The 12,352-nt window shown below is 39.3% G+C and overlaps 1 protein-coding gene across 1 annotated transcript in view; it reads left to right on the top strand.

Annotated features, from left to right (window-relative positions):
* Positions 1 to 342: 342 nt before the first annotated feature.
* LOC136864181 (atrial natriuretic peptide receptor 1) overlaps positions 343 to 12,352 on the top strand; it is a 2,019,422-nt gene continuing 2,007,412 nt past the window's right edge. The window contains exon 1 of the mRNA XM_068226191.1: positions 343 to 987. Within this exon, the coding sequence (XP_068082292.1) occupies positions 549 to 987 (439 nt within the window). The 5' untranslated portion in view covers positions 343 to 548. The remainder of the gene's footprint in view (positions 988 to 12,352) is intronic.

Consider the following 12,352-nt stretch of genomic DNA (forward strand, 5'->3'; position numbering starts at 1 on the left):
CTCAGGACTGTCTGGAATCGTCAATGGCGCTAATTATGTCCACATTTGGAGTAGTCTAGGGCCAATAACTGTCTCCATAATACTGATATTTCATTTACCTTGTATTGTATAACAATGTGTACTCTTTATTTAGGGAGTGACTGTGAATTTAATTATGTTTCTTCCAATTTCGCAGGTTCCTCCGGGAAGAAACGTCTTGGTTGTGCTCCGATACAGTGCTATTTAAGATGTTTGACGTCGAAGCGACTGTAGCCTCGTCAACACTGGTGAGGTGAACATGTATGGAAATGTGACGAAGAATTATGTTATGCTTGCAGTAGATTTAGGGACATATAGCCTTAACACATATCTACATTCGTGCAATTATAATTATTTGCGTGTGTCAGACCAGTGATTAACGCGATTCAGTTCTCGGCCATTCGATCTCAAATTATTACAATTCGCGAATTGCTTGTATATCATTTTTTATGTAATTGTGGCATTTTGTGTCTCTACTCATCGTCCCGTGTGTGATATCTCTGTCAACGTTCCTCGTATTGTTCCGTCTAATGATACTATCAGTGTATGTAGCTTTGTTCGTCGCGTGTATCAGGAAGTATGCTTTTTGTCGGAGCTGGTACAATGGCCAGCAGAGCGTGTTTTCATGGCCGCTTGGATTTCAGCGTTGGGGTTTCAGGCGGAAGAACAGGGGTGGACTTCCAACAATTGTGTTATTATTAATTGGGCTGTTAACCAGTTCTGCTACAGCTGGCAACCCAAGTGAAAACAAAATTGTGCGCCTAGCAGTGATCGCTCCCAGCGATCCAAACCATGAGCAATCCTTAAGCAGGGTGCTACCTTCAGTGCAATTGGCAGTAAGAAAGGTGTCTGACCCAGTTGAAGGCACATTACCCGGCTGGGACATCCGTATCGAATATCGAGACTCCAAATGTTCGTCCATCCACGGTCCGCTGGCGGCCTTCGATTTCTACATCAACAGAAGTGCAGGTACGGATGCTTTATATAACATGGTCTCAAAATTTCTATCAAGATACAGATATGGCTTCATGGAATCAACGCTGGTAATGTAGTTACTGCGTCCTACTTTGAATATTCAGAATATTTCTGTTCAATGTACAAACCAAGAGATAAAATGTTTGAGGAAAACATATCAATTTGTATTAGTCCAAATAACCAGCACGTTTTGAAATTTCCATTTTCAATATTCAATTCATTAGTCAGCTTCAAGATTAGATCAATCTAAAATACTTGAGTGAAGGGGGAATTAGGCTCAAAGTTATTTTCTCCATGACCAAGAATCTATGCATAACTCTGGAGTAGGGAGATTATACTGGTTAAAAATCGATGTCTGGGGCAAAACAGCGCTCACGTAAAGGGATTATGTTTTAATTACTTTTCAAAATACTTGCTGGTTCAGATGAAGAATGTGTGTGAAGTTATTCCTTATACTGGTTATACGGTTAAATCTGAAGTTTTTATTATTATATTCTTCTTTTAACCGTGAACACCCTGCCAACATTATAACTACTAATATAAATGTACATATCGTCGGCTTGCTTCTAAAACCTTGTATGTTACAATGTTCTTCCTGCCCATTATATTCCTTAAGGCTGGTCACGCCTCCCAGCCACACATTTATATGCAATCCATCAGAACATTTTCGTAGTGTTCATTTACCTGTGTAGACGTGTAAAGGAAAGTGGACGAAAATTATTATGTTGAACTGTACATCCATATGTGCCTGGAGAAAATGGATAGGAAGTGTATTGAGAGATACGAGGTTTCAGAAGTAAGCCATCGATATATTATTGCAGAATAACTCACAGAATTCAACATCCAAAGATCAGGATTCAAAATTACTTTGTCTGAAATAAATTTTATATAATTAGATAAACGTATATAGTACACTGCAGTTCAGCACAACTAGCAGTACGAAAGGTGTCTGACCCAGTTAAAGACAGATTACCCGGCTCGGGCATCCGTGTTGAGTTTCGAGACTCCAAATGTTCGTCCATTCACGGTCTTCTTGCGGCCTCCTATTTCTGCGTCAAACGAAGTACAGGTGCAGAAGCTATATATAACTATGCTACATATGCTATATATAATTCAAACTAGAACGCTAGTCGTACAATTTAGTTACCTTCGTATTAACTTACCCGGAATTTTTATTCTTTTTAATCACTTTTAGTTATGTGGTATCACCAATGTATTTAATTCACATTCCAGAATTCACGAACAAGGGATAAATTCATTGCTGTAAACAAGTCTCTACTTTTCCCAACATAGTATTCTCAGCAGAATTTAATTATTACACTGTAAGTGACGAATTTTTATGTCGATTCCAGAATGTTGTAATTGTACTTCCCTGACACCATATCTGTATTTTGAAACTAATTATACTGTGCCTTTTAATAAAATCAATAATAATTTCTTTTAAAATGAAGGGCCTTCAGTAAATAATATCTCACAATAGTAAGTATTTTATTCCTATTTAGATTGATTTTAAAGCGTGATAGCAATTGTAAAATGGAGCACATGAAATTCTTGAAGAAGTAAAGGAGATTAATTTTACATTCATTGCTCATGTGATTAATATTCATTAATTATTTTTCAAAAATACAAATTCGGAGAAATTTCAGGTGTCTCCAATAAAACCTGTAGTATATGCACGTTACTCAGTTACTGCATAAAAAGAGTACTTTTTTAAACAGTGGAGTATAAGAACATAATTATGAGTTTCTTATAGATGCTTTGCCAACGGCCGTAGCCGTGTTGAAACATCGGAACCCGTGAGATCTCCCAAGTTAAGCAACACTGGGCGTGGTCAAGATTTGGACGGGTTGCCACGCGCTGTCGGTGGGGGGTAAGGGAATGGAGGAGCGGAAAGGAACTAGCCACCCCACCGTACGTAAACTCCGGCTCAGGCGCACCTCTGCGGAGGTTCGGACCTGCCTTCGGGCAGAATACACCCTTACCTTACCTTACCTTATAGATGCTTTGCTTATGAGTGGTCATTTTCAGTAAGATTTTCATAAGATTAATGCATATGAAAAATGATTAATTAAGAAATGAACAGCGAATTTATGGAATACAATAAGGATATTTCTACTGTGGTGTGCGGTAAAATATGAAATTTCAGGAACTAACAGAAAATGAAACTGTTCACTTCGTGATTAGTTAAACAAAAGTAGTCTTACTTTATGGGACGAACACTTTAACTTTGTGGATAACGCAATATTTGAACCTAAATCAGTGTGTTAGATACAATCGTGCTTGAAATTCCTACCTTTGTTGAATGAAACATGGATACATTCAGAATTTATCGCTTCAAATTTGCTGCTCGTAAGTTTCGTGTGCTATGTGAAGATTAAATATCTTAAAGTAAATTCAATTTTGAAACTTTTCAGTGTCATTCCGCAGTACAACTTAGTCTTCATCGGGCATGTAGAAATGTGCGAAATGTATTAGAGCAGTATAAATATTATCCATTTTTTACTCTAAGAGTTTTGCTACATGGGGTAATAAGATCCATGCTTCGATGACATACGCGTTTACAGTATTTTGATGGACTTACGAATATTAATATTGATACGTCTTTGTGACGTGTCCATACTCGTTCATAAATCTTTGCTATGAAAATGTTGTTGTCCAGTTTATTATTTAAAAATATATTCCTCTTTAATAAGATATTTATTGAAGCGAAGAAGCTGCGCCCAGTAGTTTTGCATTCTAGGATGATTATTCATTCTACAAATCTGGGATATTCCTATTAGTGTACAGCGTTGCTCGTATGAGTAACTTGTGTTGTGCAGCGAATTCCTGTTTGGCGGGTACCTGATGTAGGAAATGGAAGCCATATTTTGGTAATATAGAATCAGTATTATTATAACATGGAGACCGGATTCACCTGCAGTTGACTGCAACCATGTTATTTCTGTTTGTGAAAGTCTATCATTAAGGAATAGTTACCAAACATCAATTAAGAAGGTATAGAGACTGCTGTGGAAAACTTTAGGACGAAAGTAACGCTCCCATGTTGTGTCACTGCCAAGTAACATAGCTCGATGGAACATGAACTATACATAGGAAGAACTGCTACAGTATGGTACGGTAGGCAACTGAACGTAGTATGCGATGAGACGAACACTATTATACAGAGACAGTAAATTACACGTAAGACACTGCGACTAATTATGGTCACGTGGACATCACAAAATGAGCGACATAGTTCTTAAAATGGTGTGTGATCACTACGGACAGCGATGCAAGCTCTGCAACGTGTTCCCATGCTGGCCATAAGATTGGTAATGAGTTCCTACGGTAGGGCGTTCCATTCCTCCACCAGCACGGTTCACAACTGCTGGATGGTCGTTGGTGCATGTGGACGTGCTGCAATACGTCCGCCCACCATGTCCCACACTTGCGCGATGGGATTTAAGTCGGAGAAACGGGTAGGCCACTCCATTCGGAAACTATCCCCTCGTTCCAAGAGCTCCTCCACCTTCGCTGTTCGATGCTGTCGTGCATTGCCATCCATAAGAATGAAGTCAGCGCCGAATGCACCCATGAAAAGACGCACTTGGGGAAAGAGTACACTGTCACAATAACGTTGTCCGGTGAGTGTACCCCGTTCAAAGATTTGGAGGTCGGTCGCCCGTGCAACATTATGCTTCCCCACAGCATAAGACATGGACCACCAAAATGATCATGTTCGCCAATGTACATGGGTGCGATGCGTGTTCCCACCTCTCGCTAGATGAGGGTACGTCTAGAATAAGCACTCGGACTGAATCTACTCTCGTCTGAGAAGAGCACGCGACCCCACTCCTCGTCGGCCAGACCTGATGCTCTTGGTGCCGCCGATGTGCTGATATCAACGGAACACAACGTAATGGTAGACGGGCAAACGGACCACCTCCATGTAGTCACCGTGCCACTCTGGAGGGTGCCTTGCAGTCCTGTTACATGTGGTTGCAATTGCACTCGGTATTTCACGCGAGTCTCTTCTTTCCAGTTTCACAATGTAGCGGTCACCTGTTGCTGTAGTTATTCTACTAAGTAAAAATGTTCATCGATTTCCTTTACTGCATTTTCTAATCTAATATCTCCTACATCACATGACTTAGTTCGGCTGCATTCCATTACAGTTGTTTGGGATTTTTCTTGAACACCTTCTTCAAGACTGTTACTATACCATTCAGCAATTTTTCCAGATATTCTGTGGACACGGATAAAATAACAATTAGCTTTCTTCAGCTGATCCCAGTTATTTCTGGGGTCACTGGAACCACCCAGGCTCATTGTTGTTTGGCCGGTGTTTTATACCGGGTGCTGTTCCTGACGCCACGTGACCGAATTCCAACCTCAGCCTTCCGGGTGGGAAGACAAAATATATGCAACTGAGCTAATCACGCCCCCGGATAAAATTACAATATCACAGGCAAATCTTAGAGTTTTGATTTCTTCACCTTGGATTGTGATTTTTTTCCCAAATTCCTCATTGATTTCTTTTACTACCTATTCTGCATGAACTTTGAAAAGGAGAGGGGTCAAACTGCAGCCTTCTCACTCCTTTCTGGATTTCTGACTTTTTTCGCAGTCCTCTGTTCTTATAACTGAAGACTGATTTTTGTACGAATCTTCTTCCTCAGTATTTGATCCCAGCTCCTTCAGAATCTCATATAGCTTGCTCCAATCAATGTTAGCGAATGCATTTTCTAGATCTACAAATACATGGGCTTATTCTTCTTAATTTGATCTGCTGAGATCAGACATAAAGTCAGTATTGCTTAACATGTTTCCCACATTTGTTCTGTACCGAAACAGATTTTCTCCTAACTCAGCCTCAATTTTTCCGTTCATTCTTCTGTAAATAATGAGTATTAGAATTTTTAAGCGCCAGTTAGTAAACTAAAGGAGTGGTGAATTTCATTCTTGTTAGCCCCCGTCTTGTTAGGAACATATATGACATACTTCTTTAAAAACAGATAGCACTTCCCCTGTATCATAGATCTTTCACACTAAGTTGAATAGCCACGCCATTCTGATGCCGGTTTCTTCTAAGGCAGACGGTAATTCGAATTGTGCATTGTGACTTTGTTACTTTTTTGCTCCCTCAATGTTCTGTCAAATTCTGACCTCAAAGCTGTGTGTTCCATTTCATCAGCATTAACACCCTCGTATTTTCCCAGAAACCTACCTTGTACTTCGTTTCCTGGATAAAATCGTTGAATATGTCCCTGCCATATTTCAGCCTTGTCTGCTTTTCTTACGTGCTTTTCCATTTCGGCTGTCAATATTATTGTACCAAGTTTTCATTCATCGTAAATTTCCCTTGATTTTTCTATTGTATTGCCTACGTTTCCTACAATCGTAAAACCTCCAACATCCTTTCACGGCTCTTTCAGCCATTTTCCCTAGCTGCCCTAAATTTTCTATCTACGTTTTCTTTAGCCCCTTGTACTCATTTCTTCCTTTCTCATATTTTGAATTCTTATACTTTCGCACTCGTCAGTCAAATCTACATCTCTTGAGTTTTTCAATGGTCGTCACTGTATCTGGCCTTTCTTCCTAACATTTCCTCAGTAGACTTACTCATCTCAATCTTCAGGACTACCCACTCTACATCCGTTGCGTTTATTTCATCATTTTCAGTTTGTGCTCTATGACATGTTCATAAAACTATCCCTCACTTCCTTTCCATCAAATTATTTACATCCCATATCCGTGCATTCCTTCCTTTCTGAATATTTTTCAACTTCAGATTGCATTTCATGACCACCAATTTGAAGCCATAGTCCAAGTCATTTCCTGGGAAGATCTTTCAATCCAACAACTGATTTTTGAACCTCTGCTAGACAAAATTAATTCTATTTCATATATTCCGATGTATCCATGTTTGGTCTAAGAATATAGCCGTCGTTTGTGGTTCTTGAGTAGTTCTTCATTAACAAGGATAAAATTCTAGAATTTTTTACTAGTCAACTTCCTTTTTCATTAGGTCACATCTTTCTAACCACATTAACTTCTCTTCCCTGGCCTACCACATCATTCCGGATTACAATTTAGATTCTCATCTCCTTTTTATATACCGTATTAAAAATTCTCTCTCTTCATGCATCCTTCCGATTATTTCAATATCAGCTGTACTAGCAGACTTATAAACATGTATTATTCAGGTGGATACTTGTAAAAATATGGAAATAAATATGGAAATATTACAGAAAAATAACTCTTATTATAATCTGTTGGAATGGGTCGGATTTTTACAAGCAAATGTACGCAGGCTCAGAAATTCTGAATCTTAAGTTGGGATTTTTAAGTATATTTGTTATGTGCATTATTAATATAACTTGATCACTCGCAATTCCAAATATTATCACATCAAAATGCTCCAATTTTATGCAGTAACAGAGTGATTTCCTTATGTTTTTATTTACTGTGGGCTCATTTCGTTTATGAATTGCATGAGAACTTACCATAAGACTTAACGTGATGTTAATTTTATCACCAGTCAGATGAATTTGTGTCAAAAGATATGTTCACATGATATATCTGAAAAGAATAATGGCAGCACGCTTCGAAACGTTTACTAATAATAACGCAGTATTTTCTAAACCCTTAAATATATGAAATGTAATCGAAACCTTTATCTAATAAAAGATATAACTGTTTCTACTTCTTTCTGTGAATTGTTCCAAGAAATGCCCTAGATGAACTAATATGATAAATGCTTTTCAGCAGGTCTGTAAGTTAGATGTTTACTGGGTCCATAGTGTTTTAATACCGCACATACTCTTCACCTGCCTGAACAATGCACCAAGACTTCATAGTCCGGACAAAGAATAGGGAGGTCATAATGAAGTAAACGTACATATTCTTCGATGAGGACCTAATAGTGCTCCTAGTGTGCTCACAGTTCCTCAGGATGCCTGTAATATTTACTGTGAAAGTATTCTGCTAATACTCGAAAGAATATCAGTTAGGATATATTGTTGAACAATGTGCTTTTCGAAGTCAATACTCACTTACAGGAAGTAATGGTGTCACCCATTGGATGCAGTCAGACATTACCTTCAATCAGATTAGTATCAGTAACGTATGCAAGAAAAACATGTGTGTTATTTTATTATATGGCGCATGTAAGTCCAGGCTGACAAACACTATTGAATGATCTCGACTACCGATACTAAAACAGCATCACCTCAAGTAATAACAAACCCGTACCACGTAATGCTTCATCAACAATCCTCACCTGAGCGTCTTACGTATATTATCACCGCATCTTTAGGGAAAATATTCATTCTCCTCTCAGTGATGTAATCCCCAAATGGTGAATTTGCCAATTAATGTTTAATTTTTATGCAGCGCAGGGATATTTTAGTTTCGAAACTGATTATATAGCTGATATATTCCTTTTATGTGACCGGCTTCAATGGAAACCACCGTAGCCACCAACACACTGTGATATGGAACTTAAGATGATCAGTGTTTAACACAACTTGCTCAACACTCCCGCTATACGAACTAACTTGTCTGAAGTCTCTCCATAGCCAATGAACGCTTTAACGAGAGATGTTTGTATCTTTGATGAAGTAATACAATATTTATACCTTTTGACTCAAGATGATGGTTCACACTATTTTCCATTCGTTTAATACGTGATAGGTTTCTAGTGGAATACAAAGAAATAATCGTAATTTGTGCATTTACACCAAGCACGTTCAATGTCTCTATAGCCGTTTTGCCTAGTTTTAAGCATAATTTCCAGTTCGTTCGTTCGTTTGTTCGTTCACTCATTCGCTCTTTGACTACCACACATGTGTTCATGAGAACATCACTATAGCAACACTCGATCTGATTTTAACACAACTATGTCTCCTGGCACAAAGCCTTTTCAACACTCAAGATAACTACTGTATAACTGCTAGCGCTACTCTGTGCTGTTATCTATTGGCACACTACAGAGCTAATCCGGAAACTACTTGATTGAACATTATATGTCTTATCACGAAGTGATGTAAAGTATTGTGTGCAACTGAGTTGTACGTACAGACACAGCAATATACATAGCCATCCATATTGCATCTAATGTTGCTTTGTGCACCTATTAGCCTCATAGTTACGAAGACCTTAATAGACTACATATCCTTTGTACAATGAACTTGCCGCAGATACACTAGATACGATATATTTACCTTGTTACCGTCTGTCTGTCTGTTAGGTCATCAGCCCAGAGGCTGGTTGGATCCTCAAATAGCACCACCAAAGGCTATGCGGTTATAAGGAAACCCCAAAAACCAATGGCAGCACCAAAATGAGGCGTACTAGGCAAGATGAGGAGTGAGGTAGTTTGCCATTGCTTTCCTCACTGGGTCAGAAGGTACTATTGCAGCACGACTGACCCTATCAGCAGCACCTTTCATAACACTCAGATGCACTAGTCATGCTCTAAATGTCATTACTAAGCACTACCCATACCCCAGCAACTTCCATATTGTCACAGCCATGGATGCTGACTGGGACTTTGGTAGAAGCTACACTTTACTCTGGCCTGTGCCAAGAGATGGATGCACTTGTTACCGTACAGTGCAGAAATGTATGCAGTTTCCATTCCGACATAGCTTTGTCTTCAAGTAAAACAAAACTAAAATGATTTGAATGATATCTCCTGATCTCTACAATTGCAATATTTCATTGCAATGATAATTATTTAGCAGAACTCCAAGACTAAAATTACAAGGTGAAAAGAATTAAACAGATTTAAGAGGAGAATTCGTTCGAACCACTTCCTAGTATCAGAGCATAGTATTCTGTGAAAGGAACACACGTATTTTCCATAAGGATTATCAATACGTCATTATCCACATTGGCACATTCTTCTGTAACATGTGTGGGATAAATAGTATTTGTGACTACGTGTTGGAAGTCGTACATTTGTTATCGTACCTAAGACATGTACACAAATATTGGTATTGCAAACGAGTTTCCTTGCTTTCCAGTGAACAGAACATATATGCTATTTGCTTTATGTCGCACTGACACAGATATGTCTTACGGCGACGAAGGGATAGGAAAGGCCTAGGAATTGGAAGGAAGCGGCCGTGGCCTTAATTAAGGTACAGCCCCGGCATTTGCCTGGTGTGAAAATGGGAAACCACTGAAAACCATCTTCAGGGCTGCCGACAGTGGGCTCGAACCCACTATCTCCCGATTACTGGATACTGGCCGCACTTAACCCTATACTGCATGAATTATTTTTCGTTGGATCCTCAAACAGCACCGCCAAAGGTTATGATTGATTGATTGATTGATTGATTGATTGATTGATTGATTGATTGATTGATTGATTGATTGATTGATTGATTGATTGATTGATTGATTGAAACAGCCCTTTCTATTAAGCTCCCAGTGTGTGTGTGGGGGGGGGGGAGGAGAGAGATAGAAAGATGTACAGGAGAGGGTGAAGCCCGGTGTCAGCACATTGTCGAATAACATCGAACATCAAAGGGTCTGCTCAAGGCTTGACATCGCCATCCGACGGATGTATTACCATCAACAGCGTCATACGTCCTCACTTCGTAGGAACACTGCGGTGAGGTATGGAATTGAATCCAGGTTTTTGGCACGCAATCTAATTATATGAATTGTATAAACGGTGGTTGGTTCGCGTGGATGTTGACGGGGTGGAAGGAGTACCTTTGGCTGTAGGGCTGTTTTGTCTTATGTTATGTAAAAAAAAACAAGGCATCACTGGGATCTGTGTTTAATTGACTGTACAGTTGAAGGTGTGCCGTAAAACTACCTCTGTCTATAATATTTATCTATTTACACATGTGAAAAGTTATTTGTTGCCTAATGGCAACAGTATGCAGTAGAGGGTTAAGCGATTGCAGCTATCGAGCTCAGTGGTGAACAGAACACGATGCACTAGATTCCACGGGAATTTCACGAATCATATACTGCGTATTGCAGAGTTCTGCAGACAGGCCCAGCCCATGAGCTGCTTCGGCAGTAGGCTGCAATGGGCTTTGAAAGTCTCGAACTTACGAAGCCTATGACGTCATCGCACGGGCCGGTCTGGGCCAGCGCTCTGTCATTCGTACGCGGTGAGCCAAGGACAGCGCTGTGGTAGATCTATGGGCTGACTGCTTCAATGTGTACCGAGTACTGCGTGTCAGCGGAGTGCGTCGCATTACGGTCGAATGGAGCCGATCAAATTTGCTGTGGTTTTCAGTTTGACTTGTCCGTCTATCCTGTTATCGGAAACGAATGTGGACTGTAGTTCTAAAAGAAAAGAAACCGAGGCAAAAAAATCGTGTAAAGTAAAAAAAAGCAACAAACAAACTAAAAACCGCACAATACAAGACTTCTGAACTGGCTCCTAAACTTAAAGGTCGTATTTGGTTGGTATTCAAGCCTGCAGTTGACGGTAATGGGAAAGACGTTAATTTTGTGTGCTGTACGGTCTGCGATGAACTTGATGTACACACTAGCAGTTACCCGCGGCTTCTCGCGTGGATTTCGTAATTTGATAAAAGTAATCGTTCCTCGGTTCTGTACTAAGACATTATCTGAAAATTCCTGAAGTATAAAACCTCACTGAAAAATCGAGTTTCATTTACCCCAGAAACTCTTTGTAACCCAAGTTTGTGATGTTGCCTTTTGGGGCTGAGATGACCTTGCGACATAGAACTGTACTCGTGAGAACGTCTTCTCTGAAGTAAAAAAAAAAAGTTTATTTATTTTTTAAAGAGATTACAAATACATATTTCCACATCTGTAACATCTTTAGGTTTTGAGATATAAGTAACCGCATAAAAAGAATTCAACCCTTTATCAGCCCTTCCTCCACCCGCACCTACGTGGATTTTCAGAAAACAAAAGAAAGAGACATGTTTCTTTATTTTTAAAGGACCTTCCAAGTACCAAGTTCCATGTCTGTAACATGTAAGTCTTTGACATACGGTGTAGATATACCGGTACTCATTTTAAAAATTCACCTGCTTTTTCAGTTCTTTTCAGTCCCTTAAGTGGTTTTCCGAAAACAAAAAGTACGTGTTTATTGATAAAGGAGCTGCCAAATACCAATTATCACGACTGTAACATCTTCAGTTCTTGAGATATTTGTATCCTCATGAAAAGAATTCAACACCTATTTCAACAAGTACCCCCCGTCCGAAGTTATTTAACCCCCCCCCCCTAAAATGAGTGTTTTTTATTTTTAAAGGTGATTTCAAATACCCAGTTCCACGTCTGCAACATCATTAGGTTTTAAAGGTATAAGTATCCTCATACAAATAATTCAACTAATATTTCAGTCCTTTTATCCCCCTTAAGTGGATTTTCCAAA

Source organism: Anabrus simplex, chromosome 2, assembly GCF_040414725.1.
Source record: "Anabrus simplex isolate iqAnaSimp1 chromosome 2, ASM4041472v1, whole genome shotgun sequence".
Lineage (NCBI taxonomy): Eukaryota > Metazoa > Arthropoda > Insecta > Orthoptera > Tettigoniidae > Anabrus > Anabrus simplex.